At 38.9% G+C, this 23,907-nt stretch overlaps 3 protein-coding genes across 3 annotated transcripts; 2 read left to right on the forward strand and 1 right to left on the reverse strand.

Annotated features, from left to right (window-relative positions):
* Positions 1-638: 638 nt before the first annotated feature.
* On the forward strand, positions 639-11,599 carry LOC149050393 (lysyl oxidase homolog 2-like). Its single transcript, XM_089195186.1, has 10 exons — positions 639-1,110; positions 3,171-3,372; positions 3,852-4,199; positions 4,885-5,079; positions 5,993-6,133; positions 6,636-6,945; positions 7,763-7,892; positions 7,998-8,161; positions 8,684-9,007; positions 10,163-11,599. Exons 1-10 carry the CDS (start codon positions 893-895, stop codon positions 10,342-10,344), a joined length of 2,214 nt encoding a protein of 737 aa, XP_089051312.1. The 5' UTR covers positions 639-892; the 3' UTR covers positions 10,345-11,599.
* Positions 11,600-13,221: 1,622 nt separating this feature from the next.
* On the forward strand, positions 13,222-21,351 carry LOC113670928 (lysyl oxidase homolog 3A). The gene is made up of 11 exons (XM_089195185.1): positions 13,222-13,596; positions 14,518-14,719; positions 15,311-15,658; positions 15,838-16,032; positions 16,277-16,417; positions 17,241-17,550; positions 18,108-18,237; positions 18,665-18,837; positions 19,751-20,074; positions 20,580-20,767; positions 21,054-21,351. Exons 1-10 carry the CDS (start codon positions 13,253-13,255, stop codon positions 20,765-20,767), a joined length of 2,355 nt encoding a protein of 784 aa, XP_089051311.1. The 5' UTR covers positions 13,222-13,252; the 3' UTR covers positions 21,054-21,351.
* On the reverse strand, positions 20,159-22,786 carry LOC113664815 (5-hydroxytryptamine receptor 4). The gene has a single exon (XM_027180752.2). The coding sequence runs from the start codon at positions 22,784-22,786 to the stop codon at positions 21,785-21,787; it is 1,002 nt and encodes a 333-aa protein (XP_027036553.2). The 3' UTR covers positions 20,159-21,784.
* Between the last annotated feature and the right edge of the window lie 1,121 nt (positions 22,787-23,907).

Here is a 23,907-nt window from a genome sequence, read left to right on the forward strand (position 1 = left end):
AATCCAGATATTGCATTCCGCGCTCTCAGTCAACATCCACTAACATGTACGATCCTACCACAACCAGGAGCCCTGCTGGGCTCCTGTAATTTCTAAGATCAACAGAGCAAAGGCGTTGATTTGAATAGTTTAGGGTAAAAATTTTATGACTTATCACAAGCACGTTAAGGCTTTGTGAAGATTCGGCTTCGCACTAATCATAACAAAAATTCAATGAGTTATTGAATCCATTTCATTTGATTGCAATTGCTTACATTGTCCACCTTTCCTTCGTTTGCGCAAAGCATACAAAATAAAAACAAAAGCAAAAACAACAACAAGTGAAGAATGTATGCAACTGATGAACAAACGAACCAACGTACTAACGAGAAGTGGATAGACGGGTGGGTAAATGAATGAATACTGTCAAGAAAGCTAAAAACTAAGTTCCAGAAGACGTGCTCTTGGTGATGACATGAACTGATATATGAAATAATGGCCACAACTTTCTTTTTTTAGATTCGTCTTCGTTCAAACTCAGACTTTACAACCAATCATTTAGTAAGAATGCATGATAAAAAACACATTTTTTCATTCCCCGCTACTTCCAAAAGCTGTAGAACGTGACGTTGGAACCGGATACTGTGAACACGCTTCTCAGCGTTTTGTGACATCATAAAGAATTATTGTGTTCTGACTACTGCTGGAATTGAAACAAGGGATGTCTGTTCAGTGAACTCACCAGCAGTCCCGGGGGAGATCTGATTTCATGTTTTGGATAAATTGAGTGAAATGTCGCATATACCTTTGTCCTCGCGCTGCTTACATAGCTGATTCGAATTATTTTGGTGGAACAGATCGAAACGAATTTGTTGTTGTCGTTGGAATTCTCGTTATCGACGTTTTAAGTGCAATGAATTGGATTTTACTCGGATTAGTACTGACAAGCATTGAGATTTCAAGAGGCGTTCTAGTTCGTTTAAAAGGTGGAAAGCACTTTTACGAGGGACGAGTTGAGGTGTTATACAATGGTACGTGGAAAGCTGTTTGTGATCACGGCTGGGACAGGAACGGGGCCAGAGTAGTCTGCCGCATGCTTGGATTCCCCGATGTGCTGCGGTATACCAAGGGGTCTGTATCATATGATTTGTTGCTTGTATACCTGAAGAAACATCTTAGGTTGATGGTCAAAAGTTTCTGTTTAGGGCTGCACTGAAATTTTTGTAAGTAGCATAATTTTGAGCTCAGTCTGCGACTCTTTGTAAGACCGTTTACATTTTGGTGATGTCATGAATAAGAGGAAATTCCAGTTGACTCAACAAGTAAAATTAAGAAACTGTATGGCTAATGTTATTTTTAATTTTAATTGTAAAAGAACCCAGCAATTACGGACTAAAGTTTAGCATTAGGGCTCATCCGCTAGAGCCATTTTAAATTGTCCGTGAGAACACGAGTCATTGGGAGGCGACTAAGCTGGAGTTCTGTCTGTACAGGTCTGAGTAGAGATCTTCTCTTGGGCTCATCTCTTGCCCCTTGGAGGAAAGATTGTGTGACACTAAGTCTTCGCACGGAAATGCCCGCGGTGAAGATATATGGGCAACACATTGATTGAAAAATGTTTCATGTCAGATAACAAAATGACTGCGTGAGATGTTATTACGTTCTCAGACACCCTCCTGCTACTATTAATGCATTTGTGACTTGGTGTATCTGCTCTACAAAGTATGTCGTTAAGTGCTGGCCTTCTGTTACCAGTCTTAAACTATTGCGTAACTTACATCTGGTACATGTATATAATTTTGAGCATTGAATAGCCTGCATCCTGCATAGCTGGTAATTTTGGAGAACCAAAAGATGTAATGCTAAGGAAAAATATATATTTAGAGCTTTCTTTCCTCTGTCATTCTTGTATTTCTCTTTGTCCAATCAAAGATCGAGGATGGTTAGTGATTCGCTACCATAATTTGATTGACATGTTTGCTGTTAAACGGTCCGTGATGAATGATAATCGTTTGTCGAAATGACTTCCTTTTTGAAATTTTTACCCTTCTAGCTCTCAGCTTTCCACCTTCCAAATATTCATGTAAATCTCGGCTATTTGTTTCACAGAACGGCTTTTCGCAGCAACCAATTGGCATTAACTTAAACAGAACCACTCTGACCAAAAAAAACTATCATACAGTACACTATCTTTTTTTTATAAAAACGTCTGACTTTGGGGCTGAGGCTGAACGTTCTTATTTTATTTTTTTATTTTGGGCTCTGAAGGGAAATGAAAACTTGTTCCTGCCATGAAGGATTCCAGTTACTGCGGATGAAATCATTTTTAATATATAACGGAAATTCGGTAGTGATCGATTTTAATTCACTGTTATGGTATAATCTAACGGACAGAGAAACACTACAATCCCACAAACTCAACTACTTTATTAAACAGCGAGTAATGTTCTTAACAAGGAGCGACTTCTAAAAACAATACAATACTTATCGTTAATAAACTTAATTAAGCCCACCACAGTCTATATCCTGGCTCACCACTGACACATTCTCACTGCTGTCTCCAAAGTTCCTTGAAATAAGCAATCTTCCGCAGTAATTCTCTCTCGGTATAGCTTTCAAAATAGTCGTCGCTCCGACAACAACAACTACTTCTGCTACTACATAAGTGAGTCTTTATGTATATTCACAAAGTGTTCTAGAACATTCCAGAAGCTTATATAATAACTGTTCAGTTTAGTAATATTACATAATAAATTCGTGACTGGATGAAATGTTCTGGAAAGTTCTACGGTATGCAAGTCAGCATGACCATCATTGGCTCTCACTCGTCGCAAAGTCTGCGGAGATGTTCAATGTATGTACACTTTAAGGATTGGTTAACATAAAGTCCATATACAATTGATCATTGTGAAATTTGTTACTAGGGTACACAGATTGTCAAATCACCAGGAACCGGGTTTTTTGATAGTTCCCAACAGACATCTCCGAGTAACAGCACAATCTAAGCCCTTCAAAGAAGTCATCCTTTCAAGTTTGAGTCGTAGCAAAAGTCATTTGCATGGCAAGGAAATTGAAAAATAAGCACTCGCGCCTTAAAAATCATCACAACAGATGGCTAATTTTGGTTAAATCTCACAACTTCTACCCAAACTCAAGTTATCTCTGAGTATTCCATTTGCTTGGCTCCCTAGGCATCATGCATTTGGCGTTGGAAATGGGAAGTTCTGGCTTGATGACGTCAAATGCTCTGGAGAGGAGGATTCGATTGATAAGTGTTCGCATAGGCCCTGGGGCCGAAACAACTGTCAAATCTATAGTCAGGCTGGTGCTGTTTGCAGACAGCGTTTGAATGACCTCATTGTTGAGCCCAAGCCTTCGCAAGCCAGCGGTCAGGTATAATCTTGTTAAATTTAGTCGATAACATCATTTTTTAATCCGGTTCCTAATCACAAACTAGATTGAAATTTCCAATGATTTTGCTTGTAGATTCAATGAGAGCGAGCAAGACACGATGTAATCCTCGACCAATCAGAGGGTGCGCATTACTTGAACAAATCAATCGTTATATGACGCTTTATTTCTCCGGACTATGATGAAAAAAAAAGTCAGTCTAGAATATAGCGTAAACAATGATCGATCAGACTTCAAAAAAGTGCCGAAAATATACGTATCTACCAATTGATGATTTAAGAAACGTTTTTGTTTATAGTGCCCGAAAGACCAACCTTTAAAAAAAACTGTGGGCGGATCTGTGTTGGTTCTTTTGGAATAGACCTCCTCTTAAGGATGGTGAAAAAACCGTACATGTTTCATTCACGCAGAGGGAATCCAAGATTGCATGACATGTTTCTTTCTTTCTAATCTCAATACAGGTTTCAAAAGTCAACATAAGGTTAAAAGGCCCAGTTGTTGATGACTACATATCAGAAGGTGTTGTTCAAGTGGAGCATGAAGGAAAGTGGGGTTATATTTGTCCTTCGCAATGGACTCAACTAAACTCGTTCGTGCTGTGCGGCCAACTGGGATTTCCTAACGCTGAGAAAATTAAGTCCCATAAAGAAACCATCCAAGATTTGGAGCCCGTCTATTGGCTGGACCAGGTGACGTGCAAAGGATGGGAGTCATCGATTGTGTCATGTGACCATGCAGGGTGGGGTAGTCATCAATGTGAAGAGGGGGAAGCGGTGAGGATCGAGTGTGTCAGACGATTAATAAAAAAAGTGAGTATCTTGATACAAATCGCAGTTAACAGATACAGGGAAGCCAAAAGAAATCAAATCTCTCTAGTCTTAAAGCAGCTATCGGAATTTTATTTTTTTTCAAGTCTTAGGCTTTCCTTTCGATCGAATTTAACTTGCTTTAGGCTTTCTCTCTCGATGACAGCGCAATGTGAAAGTTAAATACTGCCTATTTGAAGCACTGAATACGAAAAAAAGCTAACTCTCTCGCCCGTTATCGTCAGATCGGCAGCACGGGACCAGAAAGATAATTTTATTCACTAACAGATTACATGTTTTGCACAACGCCAATAAGCGCAGTAAGAGAAGCTTCAAAAGTAGATATTAGATATTCAGGACTATTTTACAGCCTCGCGCATTACACCCTGATTTACCGAAGAGCCAGGAGGGGGGGTTGTTTCGTTTTTAAACATTCAATGAGGGTCCGTCTGTAAGCCAGGAAACAAAAGTTTGCATCAATTTTTGATCTCTTTGTTGCGGTTATCCTTTCAAGAGATCGGACAGCGTTCATCATGTGACACCCGTTTTTCTTCTAGACGTAAAACTTAATGTTAGCAAAAGCAGCCAAACTGCAAGGTTTCGGTTTTCACTGCAGAAATTTGGGCCACTACACTGCTGCCTTTTGACATCAGGTAGCACTTTTGGACCTTGTTTTTCCTCTTTGTAGCCACCAGACGTGAGATTGCGAAGTGGGGCCCTGGTATCGGAGGGGCGTGTGGAGGTACAGAATAACGGATATTGGGGCACCATTTGTGATGATCACTGGACCATAAGAGAAGCTAATGTGGTCTGCAGGTCAATGGGTTACGGTACAGCGGAAATAGCAACAAAAAATGCGTACTATGGAAGAGGAATTGGAAAGGTATTATATCGTGCCCAGGAAACACTGTCGTCTACCTTTACAATAATCTATACTCAGTGGTATTTTTTTATTTATTTGCACTGTTTCTACCGCGAGTAACGGTGTCGGGCTAAGAGTATAGCGATTACAGTCGACTCCCGTTATTGCAGACACCCTCAGAGACGTGTCCGTAATAACGAGAGTCCGTAATAGCGGGGTACGAGAGAAAAAAATCATTTTGTCTCTGTATATATGAAATAATATGCAACTATGCTAACAGAAAGATTCTAACGCGGCTTCGTGAACCGGACAAAATCCGGCCGCAAACAGAAAACATTTCATGTTCGCATCCAATTGAAGAACGGTTTGTTTATTTTCCTTTGTCGTAATGTCGCATTTTATCATGTGAGTCAGGATTTTGGATGAAGTACTCAAGTGTCCGTTATTGCGAGAGGGGGGCGGCATGAAAGTGTCTGCATTTCCGTAATAGAGAGAGTCCGTAATAACGAGAGTTAATTTCAGTCATTTCTTTATGCGTTTCGCCGGGGGGACTGACTCTTGTCTTCAATGGCGGGGTGTCCGTAATAGCCAGGTGTCCGCAAGGTGAGAGCCGACTGTACCAGGAAAAAAATTCTCTAAGAGCCTTATCCAAAAAATAGCGAGCACACAATACGGAATGGGCGGGGTAATGTGTCAAGCCATCATGACAAATTCCCGGAGAAACTTGCAATGGACCAACCTGGGAAGAACCGTATGCTTGATGTCCATCTCTCTCGAGTCTGTGCCTTTCCGAGAGAAGAGGAGGAGGAGAAGCGTGAACTCATTTCCCAAACGGTGGTTTGCTATTAAGCCAAGAGGTAGCCGTGTTTCTTTACGTGTTAACGTATATAGGAAATGACAACCGTTGATTTCGTTATTTTAATTTTGAACTCAGATCATGCTCGATGATGTGTATTGTGTGGGTACTGAGAAGAGTATTAGACAGTGTAAGAAAAGAAGATGGCTCAAGTCCAACTGTAATCATCACGAGGACGCTGGTGTTAGATGTCACGTGCCTTCCCTTCAAGGCCATGAGGTAGGCAATATAATGTTAACTAAAATAATACATCTGTCTATGTATGTATATCATATGTATATCACCGTAAATGAAATCTCATTTCATGTGAAAAGGTAACTTGGACAATTTGTTTTGCTGGGAGCAAGGAAGGAAATCAATGTTTCCCACCTGAGGTGTTTAAAGAGGGATATTGGTGGAATTCCTTTATTGATATGATATATTAATTTATACTAAAACAATGAGAAAATATAGCATGAAAAGATGATTTTAACTTAGAGGTGAATAACAAAGAATATTCAGAGTTCGAGTAGCCAATCAGAGCGCACCTTCCACGGTATCCACTGTTCTAGTAAATAACGAAACTGTAACTGATGTGGTTAAAAAGATACTGGTTTGTATTTGGCCAGCAAATGAGAATAGGCTTTTACACTAACGTTTGGTTTTAAGAAGGCAGTAGCATGTTGACTTTGGATTCGACAAGTTCACACAAGTACCATTTAGTTTTGGCCTTCTGTTGCAGGTTCGCATTAGGGGCGGCGCAAACCATCTTGAGGGTCGGGTTGAAGTCTTCTATGATGGAAAATGGGGAACCGTTTGCGCTGAAGGGTGGGGAATAGAAGAAGCTATGACAGTTTGCCGACAGTTGAATCTTGGATATGCCAGTGAAGCAGTTACGGAACAAAACTTCAGTCGAACAGATCTTGAAGTTATCATGTCTGGAGTTCAATGTCATATAAACGATATCTCTATTTACCATTGTGAGCATGATGAGTGGAAAAACACCACCTGCAGTGACAAGAAGAAGTCAGCTGGAGTCGTGTGCGTTAGTGGTAAGACTTTTACACTCTTTGCATGTTCAGTCACGTGTGATACAAAAGCTATATTCAATAACACTCAGTATTATGGTTTTTAAGAGTTTGCACGTGGCACTTAGCGGTCCATTTCGTACAGGTAACAATATGATTTCACGTGCAATTTGGGGATGATACACACGAGTAAATTTTTCAAACGAGCTCGTGCAATTTTTTTTTCTTTGAAAATTTACAGGTGCTTATTTTCACCAATTTGCACGAGAAATCATGTCATGATGTTGCTTGTTAATAATTTACATAAAAAACGCATCATAGAAGGTCAAGACGGACGAAATATTGGCACCGCGCGCGCTTTTATTCTTGTTGTAACTTTGCACTCTTGTCACATGAAAAATACAATTGTTTTCAGCCAATCAGACGCGTGTGATTTTTTTCATTTATATTATCATTTAACGAAAGAAATTTGCAGAAATGTTAATATGGTTGTGAAGTTAACTTGTTTTCTTTTTGAGGGAATGGTCATTTGATGATGAAAGATGTGTGCTTTCGCACTTTAACATCATAAGTTATACCATTGCCATAGCCACTCGATAAAAAAAGATGACGGTCAGAAAATTTTCAACAATGACTTTGCATTTCTCTTGTGTACCTGTTAGTAGCTATTTGTACTCACTCGGTCTGTTTTTCACAGAGATGTAACTGTCTAACACGCATTCGTAACCTTTCCTTTGCTCACTCAAACGAGATCGAAATCCCTTCCCGACTTTTTCTGGAGATCTATGAATCTCTTTCTGAAAATAGAGTCGCGTGATTGAAGTGTTCTTTCCCTCCTTAGCTCTACCTGACCTTGTCGTTAACACCGATATTCTCAGAAGTTACATGGAATTGAATGTTTTTCCCTTATCGGCGCTGAGATGTGCTATGGAAGAAAACTGTCTCAGTCCGTCTGCAGCACGTTTTTTAAGGTAAAATTTTCAAAAATATTTGTAGACAAGAACTTAGTTCTACCTTGTCTCAACAGTTTTACGACTTGCACAATGACGTTGATCATGTTCTCATGTCGGTTTCAGATATTCAGACACTTATCGCAGGCGACTATTACGATTCAGTGTTCAAGTTGAAAACAGAGGGTTGGATCACTTCAGACCAAAAGCTGACAAGTCAACTTGGCAGTGGCACAAATGCCACCAACATTATCACTCCATGGAAACATTCTCTTCTTACGACCTCCTTCGTAAGTACAAATTATTGCTGATGCCGTGAACCTACTGTCAGTTTAAAGGTAAAAACGAAATAGTCAATCACCATGGCGACACTTTAAATTGCGAATGTATTGGGTCTATGACGGTGTTTGAACGAAATGAATCAGTTCCATAAATGGAGCACGATCAAATTCTCCCTTTGGTTAACTATATTTTGATCTTTGTTGTATTCTATTTTATTTCATTTTTTTAAGAATTGTAGAAAGCTCCGATAAAGACCTTTTTGTTTCACACAATTGTGTTTTTTTTGCTATTGTTCGTCGGTGGTTTAGTTCCTTTTTGTGTTGTTTTTGAGAGATGCTAGCGTGGGATGTGCTACGTTTCCGGAAATCATCACAAACCATTTCAAAATCCTCATAGATCCTCCTTTCACTTAAGCTGGGCAAATATTGAGTCAGCCTATAGATAGGAATTTTGATAGGTGATCATATAGCTGTTTCATTCTACCATAAGGGCTTAAATAAAGTCTTTAAGTTTCACTCCTTGCGTTTTAGGTCAGAGGAGCGGGAAAAAGGTTTCCCAAGGACACAAAGCTAGTTTCTGTTTAGAAGACACCAAATGCGATTCTGGGTTTGACAAAGTTTGGAACTGTACTGACATGGGAGATCAGGGCATATCACCAGGATGTTATGACATTTATCACTATAACATCGACTGCCAGTGGGTGGACTGTACTGATTTCGTACACGGCGCGTTTTATCTTCGTGTTCACATCAATCCAGGCAACCAAGTGGCTGAATCAGATTTCAAGAACAACGTAGCCAAATGTTCAGTGTATGATTACGGAACCTATGTTTATGCACTCAGGTGTTGGCTGGGTGAGTCTGATAATAGATCACAATAACGTGATGAATCTTCTGCTACCGTAAAGTATTCAATTCTTGCAGGGGTACTATTTTACATGCTGGCAATTTTTGTGTTTGAGGGAACTGCCGTATTTACTCGATTAAACGCCGCGGCGTTTATTATATTTTTCGTGATTCGAGTGTGGCGTTTATTCGAGGGCGGCGTTTATTTAGAATCCAATTTATTTCTTGCAAACAATAGTGTGGTAACTGAATAAATACGGAAAGTTTCTAGTTTCCATTAGAGATGACTGATATCTCAACTACGAACTAATATTTGTGATTTTTTAACTTTAGTACCGGAACATCAACGAAGCAATAAAACTACTATGTTCCAATTTTCGAACTTTTCAAGTTCTACAGTTAAGTAAAGAGATACAGAGTGTCCTGCGCCGATCGTTGCTCTTGAAGGAAGATGGTAGATTTTCAGCGTTTTGTTTTGTGGAAACTATGCGCAATTTTTTTTAATAATTTTTTATCTGTTTCGGGAAAACTGAAAATATTGGTATGCAAGATTGATGTAACAGATGATGATCTCCCGTATTCATCAACTTCATTTCCAATTTAAGGCATTTTCATCGATGACTATAAGTCGTCGAATATATATATATATATATATATATATATATATATATATATATATATATATATATAAGTTAAAGAATTAAAGAGAACGCATCGATTCTCTGTGACTCTAAGTTTCGCGCCTAAGCGCTCGTCAGACAGAAAGTTCTGTCTGACGAGCGCTTAGGCGCGAAACTCAGAGTCACAGGGAATCGATGCGTCTTCTTTAATTCTTTAACGTATGTATACTTAGCTCTATTACCACAGCATTGAGCACTTTATGCCAAGGTAGACTCTACCCCCACATTCATTTATATATATATATATATATATATATATATATATATATATATATACCCCCGTCAAAAACGTCGTAATTTTGAAACATATATTATATATATATATATATATCTTGTTTTCTTGTAAAAAGTTTCTTTTTTATGAGAAAATAAAGGTATAAAAATTTCATATATATTTTCAAATTTACACCGTTTTTGGACTTTGTGACTGCTCAGAGGGGTTTCTAAATAACAGTCGGAGTTTGTTTGTTTGTTTTCTTCGCAGAGGACTGTGAGAGTGGGATCGATACACATGGTGGAAATTCCGGAGGGAACTGCTGCGTGTTCCCGTTCCTCTATAAAGGCAAACTCTATCATGACTGTACCACGGATGGTTTTATCAAAAGGTGGTGCTCTACCACTTATGAGTTTAAAAAAGACAAAAAGTGGGGAATATGTTACGATTAAAATATTAAACTGACCTGCATCCCAAACATGATTATTTCAAAAGCCATATATCGAATGCAATGTGAAATATGACTTTGCTCAAGGTGGAAGGGGAGGGAGGTGCAAGTCGTTGCTAGTAGGGAAGGGGTGGAAATCAAGGATTTTTGTGTCCTACAATGTTGGCAATATATCAACCATAGAGTTATCGTAAGCTTAAAAAGTAGTTATTATATTTTATTATTACTTTGCTACTATTACTTGTCGATCTCATAACGTGACTCAAATGAGCCTTCAGTTAACATTTAGCACCTTCGGGGGGGGGGGGGTTACGTCGAGTATGTCTAGCCTTGGACGTTTGCTGGCAGTTCTCCCTCGGAAGCCTTAGCAACTGTTTGCAAACTTTTGTTGCAACTTTTGTTGCAACTTTTGTTGCAACCTTTGTTGGCAACTCTTTGTATAACTTTTATTGCATCAGGAGTTGAAGATACTGCGAATTACTCGGTGTAACAGTGTTTTCATTCCAAAACCTTTTTCTGCCAATTGAATTTGTTTCCTACAAGCTTTTGCCTCGAAAATATATTATACAATCTCTGGAAAAAATTTTACATTTCTAATGTACCTGTTAAAGTTGTCCAGGTATAAGGAAGCGTAGAGCGCATTTTTCTTAGATTACCCACCCCAGAGAAAGTTAAGTAATTGGGCGCCTTTAACCGCTTGGATGTCTTGAGACATGACTATCAAGAAATTTTTATTCGGTGCTAGTAGGAGATAATATTTCTCACGCTCTCCGGGTTTACATGGTTCAATGTTGAGAGAGTTTGGTGTAACTTATACAAATTACAAGCAAAGTTTTGACACTACATTGTCAACATCTTTCTGCCTACGTATACGAGAAATATTCAGGCACGAAATTTTTCCTCACTCACTAGGCTTCTAAGAGCTTAAGCCGCTCAAAAAAATCGTTAATCTCTATAATTTCTAAGATGTCCGAGGGAGCTACGTGTGAACATGCTCATGTGATTGTTACTCCTCTAGTATTTATTTCACTCTTTTTACACAATCGATGTTTGCCCTTCCTTAAATATCGAGTAAGTATTTATTTTGTCTTATCTTTCTTTCCTTAACTTCCATCATAACACATTCTTTAGATCAAATTTCACAATTAAACCTCATTTTGTTATGTAGTTATGCTCGCTGTGTAATGCTCTCAGCGTGGGTGCTCGCTCTATCTTAATGAGCTTGCTGTTCAAATAAATATCACTGCTTTTTCTTTTCATTTCGTATCGCATGTTATTTGTGTTCTGATTGAATGTTAAAAATTACCCTCACCATTTTTTTTAGTCTTGTTTCCAAATCCTTTTTTTTCTTTCACTCACCCCCTTCCCCCCCCTCCCCCATCGTCATCAATTGCCAACTGTTTCAGTGCAATATATTGCTGCAATTTGCGTTCAACCCATGAAATACAGTACCACTGAGAAGCAGTTTCGCATTACTGCGAGCACACCAACATTTGGTTGACTGCCGTTGAAATAGATGAATCGGGGTCTCTATTGGTTTTGAGCCGGCGTCTTTTCGACGTTATTTTGTTTATTTTCCAAAAAGTAAGGATGAGTGTAAAGAAGACGTTGCTGTTTAACCCTTTAGCTCACAGAGTGACTGATTTCTAATTTCTCCTTACAACATCACGCTTGAATCAAATGTAAGGGTCATGAGAGAAGAGGAACTGATCATTATTTTAAGGAGCGGTTGATTATTGATATGGAAGCGCCCCTGACCGGGGAATGAATCACAAACATAGGTAATACTTTTTGTGGTTTCATTTTTAGAGAAATGGTTCTTTCTAGTTTTGAATTAAGGGTATTTTTTTAGCGAATAGGCAAATCACGAGTAAAGTTTGCGGAACGTTATGAAAATAGATAATTAATGTAATGACTCCGAAGTCAATTGTTCGAAACACGGAATTTATATTGAATATTAAACTAGCGGATCAAACCCAACTCCAAGTTGTTACTCAAGCAGTGCAACTCTCAAATAAAACCGCTTTTATATTCTTTCTTAGTACATGTAACTGACAATTATGATTACAAAAAATCTCATCATGGTCTATTAAGCTTTTCTAAGATCCCCATGGTTTGATAATCTTATTACAACTTGATGAAAGCACCTTTATTTTGTTTTGTCTCAAATCCTTCTTCGCGGAAAGTTTTCATACTTGTAGTCTCCCTCGCGTGCGTTCTTTGGAATGTTATGGGCTACAAGATTACAAGATTACAAGATATTACTTTTGACTTTCAAAGCGCTCAACGGACAAGCCCCAAGTTACATCACTGAACTGCTGAAGCCTTATGTACCAACCAGAAATCTGAGGTCCTCCTCCAAAAACTTACTTAAAGTACCACCTGTCAAGCTAGTAAGTTATGGTCACAGGTGCTTCTCTTTTGTAGCACCGACTCTATGGAACTCTCTTCCGAACATCATAAAAGAGAGCAGCTCGCTATCAGACTTTAAGACCTGTATAAAGACATACCTTTTTAACAAATTTTATAATTAACCTTCTTAACAAATTTTATAATTAGCTTAGCGAGTTGATTAGCTATTTTATAGTTAGCTAGGTCGCTAAGTAGTTGGTTAGTTAATTAGTTAGTCAGCTAGTTAGTTAGTTAGTTAGTTAATTAGTTAGTGAATTAGTTCTATTATAAGTTTCACAGTTTTTTACTCTCATCATTACAGATTTTTTATTAGCTAGTTTTTTACTCATATTTTAGTGATGTTTACGTTTTTATAAATTTTATCAATGTCTTTTATAAATGAATTGTAAAGCGCTATTGAATAGCAATAGAAATAGCGCTATATTAATACTGTATTAGTATTTATTAGTAACCTTTGCGTGATGTCAAAAGGGAATTTGATACTTTTACTTGCGTGTCTGATGTCGACACAAATTTTCAAATACAAAAGATACTTGTTTTTCCCTTCTGGCAGCGGGCCTACCCATAAAAATACATTGTTTTGTTCACTTATGCAACGGACGGCACCAAATGAAGATCGACTCAACATGATGTGTGTTTTGCTTATCGCGTTCGTCTCTTGCCTGAGGTTTGCCGGTGGCACAGAGGTGAGACTTATTGGTGGAAAGCACGAGTTTGAAGGCCGAGTTGAGGTGAAATACGACGACGAATGGAGAGCAGTTTGTGACCATGGATGGAACAAGAAGGCGGCCAATGTAGTTTGTAGAATGCTTGGATATCCAGATGCGTTGCGCTTTACAAAAGGGTGAGCATACGTTTCTATCTTGTGGGTCAGCAAATGTCATCCTCTAGTGCTTTGTGCTGATGATTTTTGTATGCGTGGTGTTTAAAGGTTCCTAAGTGCATAGGGAACATAGAAACAGAAAGAGCGTTAATTTTCTGTCAATTTTCAGGTAAGCGATAACAAAAGCGAGGCATGAGCGATGACAGCACGAAGGGCAAGTCACGTACTTCGCGTTTGTCTCACACTCGCCACGCTTGTCATGCATACTGCAGTTTGAAGGTCGACCATACGAAATTGTCCATTTGAACAATTCAGGAGAAGTTTGACAATAAAGATGATTATTTTAACTTAAAACTTACTTATTTATTCTTGTGTTTTTCACGTTATCATATGTCCCAACCAATGGTGCAGCTCCATCTTTCGGTATCTAAACCACACATAACCCCCACCCCTTGATTCGTTTTGATTGAGGGCTAACGCTCGAAACGTCAGCTTTAAAATTTATTTCTCTGGGCCAATTTACATTATCAACTCAGGTGATGACACGAAATTACCCCTTACCGACGCACTTCCATAGTTTCCTTAGAAACTTACCCCTATAGCGATTTGGAAAGTATATAGGAAAGTTTTCCCTATGTGTAAAAGGGGTAGGTTTCTAAAGAGACCGTGGTGCTGCGTCGCTGGGAGAGAATAGCAAGTAATTTATTGTTAACAACTGAGTTGAAAACGTGAATAGGCCACCGTAATGAGTTAAAAGGCTGACGTTTCGAGCGTTAGCCCTTCGTCAGAGCGATTGGAGGAATTGTGGGTTGTCTGTGGGTTTGTATGCAGAAAATAAATCTCCCTATGCGGATAACTTATGTTATGTGGAGTTCCCTGTGTGGATAACTTACCAAACAGCATCGATAACAATTTTTAACATTTTGCTTAAAATGTCCTTAGACACCTAACCTTTGGTCGTGGAGATGGAAAATTTTGGTTAGATGACGTCATATGCGGTGGTAGAGAATATGACATTGAAAGATGCTCACACAGAGACTGGGGACAACACAACTGTCGTTCAACTCATCAGGCTGGTGTTATATGCAAGCTACATCGAAGTGACACAATATTCGAGCCCGAGCCATCATCAGCCAGCGGAGAGGTATGAAGAATACTATGTCACTTATAAGCGAGCCATAATGAGCATTCTTAATATCATTGGCAGGGTATTCAAAAAAGCACGTGTGGCTTTCAATACTCTCAGTGGTGCAGCATCCGATAGACTTGGCTGGGTTCAAGTCTCGGTGAGCATGACTTTGCACCAAATGAAGCTGAGATTAAAAAGAGAATAGAATAAATAAATCGGGTGACGGACATACCGTCCTACTTAATTATCACATCTCTACATTAACCTTCTGATCCGTAAGAGTAACCAGTATCTAATTTCTCCGTACAATATCGCTCCTGCATCAGGTCACATGAATAAAGGAAATGATTACCAACTGAAGAAGCTCTTGATTGTTAACCAAATTCTCCCCGTCAGCATCTTAGGAAATGTATAGAGAACAGTATGGAGAATATGCATACTGATGATAGGGTGTAAAAGGGTTAACCCGGCTCATGATAAGCCTTATATATCTCCGTCTCTTTGACGAAAACTCACAAAGTATTAATTAATTCCTTACCCCAAGGATGTGATAAAATCAGATCTGTTGCTCATTTAAGTTATGATTTCGATTCTTCTTTTATTGAGGTGGTACACGTGAACTTAAAGTTACAAGGCCCAGTTGTTGAGGACTACATATCAGAAGGTGTCGTTCAAGTGGAGCACGAGGGAGAGTGGGGTTACATTTGTCCTTCTCAGTGGACTCAACTGAACTCGTTCGTGTTGTGCGGCCAACTGGGATTTCCTAATGCTGAGAAAAATGGGTCCTATACAGAAACCATCCAAGATTTGGAGCCCGTCTATTGGCTGGACCAAGTCACATGCAAAGGATGGGAGTCATCGATTGTGTCGTGTGACCATGCAGGTTGGATTCACCACAAATGTGAGATTGGAGGAGCACTGAGGATCAAATGCGCGCGCAAAAATATCACGCAGGTGGTTAAAACTCTTGTTCAGTAGTTTTTTTGGCAGTAACACTTGTCAAAATATTAATTTGATTGCAGAGATGATTGAACAAACAAATAAACATCAAAAACAGAAGCAAGAATTTCGGTTCTAAATTTTACTTGGACAGGTAGTTAACATTGTTAAAAAATTCACTTGCACATTCGTAGCCTCCAGTGGTGCGACTTCGAAGTGGTGCCATGGTTTCTGAGGGGCGAGTGGAAATGAAGTACCGTAATGAATGGAGAACCATATGCGACGACCACTGGACACTGAAGGAAGCTAATGTAATCTGCAGGTTTTTAGGCTATGGGTCAGCGGCAGTAGCAGCCCACAGCGCGTACTTTGGGAGAGGTATTGGAAAGGTAAAGTTCTTTACTGATATGTTTTTCAATATATTATTTATATTTTTGATATATATATATATTTATATTAGCGAAAGATTTTGGATGAAAGTCGAAGGCAGTTTGGTCTAAGGGGGCTAAGATAAGGGTTCAAATACGGAATAGGGAAAAAATCGCACTTCTTTTTCATATTATCATGAAACCATGGAAGCATTACAAATGAGTGTTTTCAAAATTGACTAAGCGTATTTGTGTACATTTCTAGGAGATGCTGCACAATTTACGCTGTCAGGGTGACGAGAGAAACATCAACCAATGTCAACATCACGGTTGGCGCAGAACAGAATGTAATCACTATGAAGACGCTAGCGTCAAATGTCATTCTCCAAAACTTCAAGGCCATAAGGTTATATCCCTGGATTTCTTAACAATTTATTGATTTGTTTAAATAACAAATATTAAACTTTTTTTCAATTGCAAAGGGTTCTACTTCATAAACTCCGTTCAAGGGAACTACAATTCTTTTCAGATGTGTTTCAAATTATACAAAGCTACTTGTGACAAAATGGTTTGGTAAGGGATCAAAACACCATAGAGAAGCGAGAATTTCAAACAAACGAAGAACAACTTTCCGTTGCAATTATTTTAAATACAAATTTGATGGAGGACCAATCACTGCTGATCCAAGACTGCGCCAAAGTTGTGTGAAGTGGTCGCTCCGACCCAAATACTTGGCTGAGATACTTTAAGTTAGGCGCTATATGAGAGGCTAACTCAGGCACACGACTTTTCAGTTTGGTATATTACGACGATGCGACGGGCAAACCTCAAAAATCATGCAAAGTTAAATGCGTCAAAAATAGTTATGCACCACGAAAAGGAGAATCACGGTAACTGATGTAAGATACTAGAAAAAGCGTTCGCCTTTGGTTAACGCGCTAAAAGGTGGATTGAGTGGTCAGTTTGTCTTACAGCGCCTCTCTATTGCCACGAAAAAATGATAGCTATTGGCGAACTGTCTAAAAATCCTGAAGTAGTGCCGTTGGGTGGGGGGGACACCAACGAAGGACATACCTAACTTCATGATGTAAAGATGCAGAACAAGGGTGGGTTTCAAAAGTATCCTTTCCATTTTTACCACAACGTGATATGTAGTTGTTTATAATGATGCAATTTAACAGGAATCGAGTCTCTAGTCGTAAATTTCAAGCTCTGTTCTTGTCTCCTAGATTAGGCTCGCTGGTGGTGCAAATTCCTTCGAAGGTCGAGTGGAAGTTTTTCGTGACGGACGATGGGGAACTGTTTGTGCAGATAACTGGCGAATAGAAGAAGCAATGGTGGTGTGCCGACAGTTGAATCTTGGATACGCTAGTCAAGCAGCTACGCAGAATTATTTTGGCCCCACAAATCTGAAAGTTATAATGTCTGGAGTAATATGTCGCGTGGACGAGATCTCCATTTACAACTGTCAACGTCATCAGTGGGACAATACAACTTGCAGCCACAAACACAAATTAGCAGGAGTCATTTGCATAGATGGTAAGGTTCAATAACTTTTCCGTTCAGATTTGCCTGAGAACTTGTATCCCTGGACGAATTTTGTTTTAATTGGCGTAAAAGCAAACAAAATTAAATCAGTTTCCGTAGAAGATAAGTCTCACTGATTTCAGATCCATTCATTACAGTTTCTGGGTTATTCTTGTTGTTCAATGCACAAGAGGAAAGCTGTCTTCCCTTTCAAGGACTATACACGTGGAAAAAAGAACAAGCTCAAGTATTTCGACAGTAGACATTAAGGGTGATGTAATGATGGGGCACTTTCTTATACCACTTTACATTAAAATGACAGGAGAAATATTTTTGAAATTGAGGTAGTCGATGGAGCAATAGCGAGTATCCTAAGAATTAGGATATTAAGAGGAATTATTTAGAGTCGGATGACATCTGTTAATAATAATTCCAAGCTGATTATAAATAAATCTATATGAAAAATCCGCCATCAGATGATTTTGTAAAGGCAGCAGATGAAAAGAAGGGAAAGAAAAAGAGAACGATAACAGCTTGGACTAATCAGTGTACCGTCTTTTGGTTAACAGAGTTACCAGATCTCGTCATCGATACTGAAGCTTTGAGAGAAGAGATGCGTACGCAGTCACTCCACGTTGACTTTCTGCAATGTGCATATGAGGAGAACTGTTTGGCAAAAAGTGCAGATGTTCTCTTTAGGTATGTTGTCCCCTGACGGTAAGATTTTAACTAAGGAAGTGTTGATGTAACAGTGATGTAACTGAGTTTTGTGATGTCTTCGAGATCTCACGAAAAATCTTCCAGAAACTCTTGAGTGTTTGCTTAAAATTGACTATAATATTTCATTTCCTGGACTTATTTGACAACGACATTTCGTTAGTGACCTTGCCCAGAGTTAGCCTTCTGTTACAAGGCCAGTTCAGGAAATTTAAAGAGGAAATGTTATGCAAATGTTTTTAATGCCAGCTCCGTTGGTAGTTTTCCATAATTAACGACTGTGAGCAATAATTTCCCATTAACCCTTTCTACTTCACGCTTGGAATTTTTATTAATTAATTAATAAAAATATTAATTTGGAATTAATAGTCGTACAAATTAACCTATCCTAATCATTTTTGCCACTCAGTTCAAGTGGGGCTAGGCGAAACCGGATGCGAAAACTGTTACGATTTACAACAAAGATTGAAAACAGAGGATGGGACCATTTCCGACCGAACTCGCCCAGGTCAGCCTGGCAGTACCACCAGTGTCATGGCCACCATCACTCTATGGAGACATTTGCTACCTATGCTCTGCTACGTGAGTACGAGCCATGATTGCTCTTGTCAACTAGTCTTTTGGGATAGAGAGATTTCCTATTGAGTGTCTAACTTAGATCGAAATGGTTTCAGTAGTATTTACTCAACCACTTTGCCCTCAGGATCTGGTTCCTTAAAAAAGGAGCCAGACTACAATTCTTAGTTAATCAGATGTACACTTTTTCCGTGCTTGTAGCGCTCGTCTCACGAACAACATCTTTGTTCTCATGGCTCATTACACTTCCTTCGATCTGACCGGCTGATGTTTGGTTTTTCGAAATTATTTCTTGTAACGAAATTTATGAATATATTTTAGAAATCTAATTTTTAACTCAGTTTCGCGCAAGGACTCAGTTATCAAATGACATGCTCCATCCATCAGTACATTTTCTCAGCGAGATTTTCGCTTAGAGTTTTTCAGGCTAAAATATTTATCTTCATTAAATTCCAATTTCATAATGAGAATAAAGAGGAATCGTAGAACAACAGAAAAGAATGATGTCCCTGAATTTTCTCTTGCAAAGAATGGAAAAAAATCCTCATATAGTTTGTCAAAACTCCACCGTCGAAATCTACAAGAAATCGATACCACACTCAGTAGGAGCTTAAAAAAAGATCGCCGAGGTTGTTGGAAAAATAACTACGAAAAATTGGGTATCATTTTAAAAATAACTCGAGAAAAGGAAAAAGTATGTTTCCAGGTTTAAAAAATTCGCGATTCGAATCCACCATTTTGGAAACTAATTCCTCTTGTTGGAAGCGTTATTGGCGCCAGATCGTTATACAATTGATTCAGCCCAAGTTTCTTCGCGATTAGTTTGTCAAAGAGGTGGGACGAAATATTCTCACTGTTCCACAATTTTGCCACTTCAATCTTTTATCTATATATAACAAAATCGCTTTTCGCTTTAAAGGTCGGGGTAACTGGGGAAAAGCCGCTGACGGGCATAAGGCCAGTTTTTGTTTGGAAGATACAGATTGTGATCCGGGCTTCGAGAAGAAATGGGATTGCACCAGGGGCGGTGACCAAGGCTTATCTCCCGGATGCTTTGATATTTACAGTCATAAGATTGACTGTCAGTGGATCGACTACACCGGCATCTTCAGCGGAGCTTTTTTTCTTCGAATTCAACTCAATCCTGGAAACCAAGTGGCTGAGTCAGACTTCAAGAACAATGTTGCAAAGTGCTCTGTTTATGACTACGGGAGTTTTTTTATGGCTCACAAGTGCTGGATTGGTAAGTCAGTTTTATGTTCTGAATTCAAAGTCACAAAAGAAAAACGTACTGGTGTATGCTGTAGAATGTAGGCACAAGAAAGTGTTGGAGTATACTTTTTTAATAGTAATTAAGATAATGATAGCAGTATAACCATGATACTAAGAATTGTTATTATTACAATAATACCATATGAGATTGCCGAAGATTTCACACAGAGGGAACAAAATAATTGGGCATAAAGCATCGCTGTAATGTAGCCAGAGGTACCCAAGACTGTGCACTGAGTGGCGAATTATATATATTTGCTGTAAAAGAACCTTTGTCATGTGATTACGTAAAGAATTTTCAGTGCCAACAGTTACTGAGGCTTCCTCTTCCAAATTTTGCGCGGCAAGTTTAGTTATCACGCTCAACTGGGGAACGATCTAAGGAATTATGTACTCACTACTTAAATATCAGAATGTTTAAGGGATCTTAGAACACATTTTTAGAGCTGAATCAAGCATTAGAACATTGTTTTTAGAAACTTGCGAAAGCGGTGTCGATACGTATGGAGGAAATTCACGTGGGAAATGCTGCGAGTTTCCTTTCCGTTTCAAAGATAAACTATACCATTCTTGTACAACTGATGGACACAGATACAAAAGGAAATGGTGCTCAACAACTCCTAGTTACAGCAGGGACAAGAAATGGGGACTCTGCTTCAACTAGGTGGGTCAACATGTCGGTGCGTGTTCAAAATTTCAGATTTTGTAGGGTGTGGCTGGCGGAGCAGAGTGATGTCTTGTCATCCGCTACCTGAGGTGGTAAAGTTTGCGCATGCTCAAATTTCATGAGAAGCATTCTAATGGGCAGGAGTTTGAAAGGTTCCCGCTTTTGATCCACAATATACGATGGAAATTAAAACCTAGCTACGGTATGACTCCTATATTGCTTTCAAAAGCCTATGGTGTAAACTACCCTCGACTGAAATAATTTCATTTGTGTTATACTTCAGATGACTGAAGAAGCAAGGATGACCGAAAGATTAAGCCAAGTGTTTGGCATTTTGGTAGAAAAACTCTGAATTAAAATTTAAAACAGTAAATGGTTTGAACCCAGGGGTAACATGTAATAGTGTAGTTTGATCATCCGGATGAGTGTAGTCCCGAGAAGGACTGTTGTCGCTCGTTTGTGTTCAGTCAGTCTAGTTGTGAGCTTTAAACAAATTTAAGACTAATGTGAACATCAATCTCTTTACAAAGCTTCAACATCTATCCTTTTGAAATGATCTGAAGTAAAGCTTAAATCTGAAATATCGATTTTGTGAGCTTAAAACTTCTCCATCACTTAAAAGTTACAACCCTTTGCTTTGGGCATATTGTGTTCGCGTTTTCCAAGTGTTTATCGACGGTCTTCATTTCACTTCTTCCCTCAGAAATGTTTCATGGTACATTTGTGTTCTATTGTCTATTAACGGTTTCATGTGTAATTAAGTTAGTGATGGTTATCTTTCAGAAACTTTGTATCATAGAATCTACTGGTGCATCCTCCTTTGATATTCTGACAAGTGTCACATTCCTCGCTAGTTTACTTGGGTGTGTTTTAGATAAGAGTCTTGGTCGAAGCATTTTATTACGACGACCTGTAATTGAAAGATTTAAAACATTTTACCGCCGTTTTATGTTACATAAGTACAGCTCTTATTTATCATAGTTCGGGATCACTCTTTGGTCTTTCTTCCTTCCGTCATGTTCCTTGATTTAAAAACGAAGACAGCTCTGATTGAGATGAGAGTGCCTTGGGTTTGAAGAGCGCTTTGCAGAGCATTTTTATCAATGCTCTTCGTATCTCGGCGTTAAAAAGAAACAACAGAATAGGGTCTAACGCCGAGTTTGTATACATGACACATAAGAAAACGTTAAAATAGATCGGACTGATGTTACTTTTACCAAACTTGTGAACAGTCTGCACGACGAAGAAAGGAAACCAGCAAAGGATGAAAATTCCACCAATCACGGCTAACACCGCAGCAGCTTTGAAATCCTTTCGTCTTTTCTTTGTCTGTTGGCACAGTGTACTGGCCTGGTTTTGTGAGTCTATTTGTAAAGCATGATAACGAGCAATCAAATAAATTTTCACGTACGACACGCTCATAACTATGCTTGGAATCAGGATCACGAATAGCCATAACGCTAGAAAAAAATACAACACTTCAGAAGTGTAATGTTCTTTCGAGATGTTTCCACTACGGCAGATTGCTTCTTTTTCCCTCCACAACACAGGTGGAGTCGCGAGACAAAAACTGCTGAGCCAAATCACGGCCAGAATGATCTTGGCTAGTAAAGGCGGCATTCTGTCCGAGTAATTCAGCGGTGACGAAATTACAAAGTATCTATTGACGGCTACCGCTGACAAACTGAAAACGGACGCTGCACCAAAAAGTACCCCTAGAGGAGTAGTAAAGTAGCAGATGATGTAACTTGGATACCAGCCGCGATCAAATTTTCCAAGAATAGTGGTGGGAATCTTCAGCAAAGCGTTCAGGAAATCTGACGTAGCTAGGCTGAGTATGAAATAGTAATGAACGTTTTGTAGAAGTTGCCTCTTGACAATTACTGTTAACAACAGGCCATTTCCAAACAAAGCAATTACAACCAAGAAAGACAGATATAAAATGAGACCAACATTGCCGGTTGTCAGAGCAGAAGCCTGGGAAGGAGTAGGAGATGTTGTGCTGTTGTCGGCCATGATACATCAATTCAGTGTTTTATGTCTATCGCTCATCGTTCTGCGAGAAATAGAAACCCATCTGATATGATGAAGGCTTGCAAACTTAAAGTATTAGATCATTTTTAATTATAAGATCCTTTTCACAGACGTTTCTGCTAAATTTTTCGTCACTGATTCAGAACTTCATGCCCTTTGGAAAACCACGGCCCGCTACTAGACCCTGCATGTTACCTTTTCCCTTTCCCCTCCCCTTTCCTCTCCCCTCCCCCTCCCCCTTCCCCTCCCCTCCCCCTCTCCCTCCCTTTCTTGCACTCTATCTGCTTCATTGCATGCTTTTGGCATCATCTCATCCATAGCTCGTCCGTAAAAAATGTTCTCGAAAGCTCAATGCTCCTCACGATTTAAAACACGCAAAAGGGTATTGTTTACGTTTTTCCCAGATTTTCTTTTCGATGATGTTAACATATCAATTACCGATAATTTGAACTGTATTGAATTCAGTTTTTCTTTATATGAACGCTCTTGAAATGAACTTTTGCAAAAATTTTGTAAGATAATTGAAAACATTCAATAAATAGCGATTGTTGCTAAGAATTTTGAAAGGATGTTGTAATACACCGACTCTCGCTTCTAGTCAATTCGCGAACGGTGGCACTTCCATGTAGGATCAATTTTCTGCGATAATGGATAATGCATGTTTTCAGTTTTCAGTCGCCGTTTCCTTCGGTTTATAATGATAGTAATAATGTTTAAGTGTCATCCATGCTTTTTAATTTTGAAAACACTGAGAATTTAGGTAACTTATCAGATAGACTATTCTCATTAAAAACAAAAACGAGTTACGCCATTTGCATTTATAACTTGAACTTCCTCCCTGCGTAGCAGGAGACGCCGATTATCTAATTACTTTTCTTGACGCAGTCTGGTTGAATAACATGAGTTCAGTGGACTAGTGTATGATAAGTCCTAAAACAATTTGCACAACAACAGGATATCTTGCCTAGAAAAACATTCCTCAGAATTAAAGTATAACTTTGGAACTTCACTATATGCTAGAAAACCGCTTGGTGAACACTTCTTTAAGTACATGTGAGATACATTTAAGATCTGTTTTGTTGATTGAAGTGCACAAAAATGAA

This window comes from Pocillopora damicornis, chromosome 2 (assembly GCF_964200805.1).
Source record: "Pocillopora damicornis chromosome 2, jaPocDami1.2, whole genome shotgun sequence".
NCBI lineage: Eukaryota > Metazoa > Cnidaria > Anthozoa > Scleractinia > Pocilloporidae > Pocillopora > Pocillopora damicornis.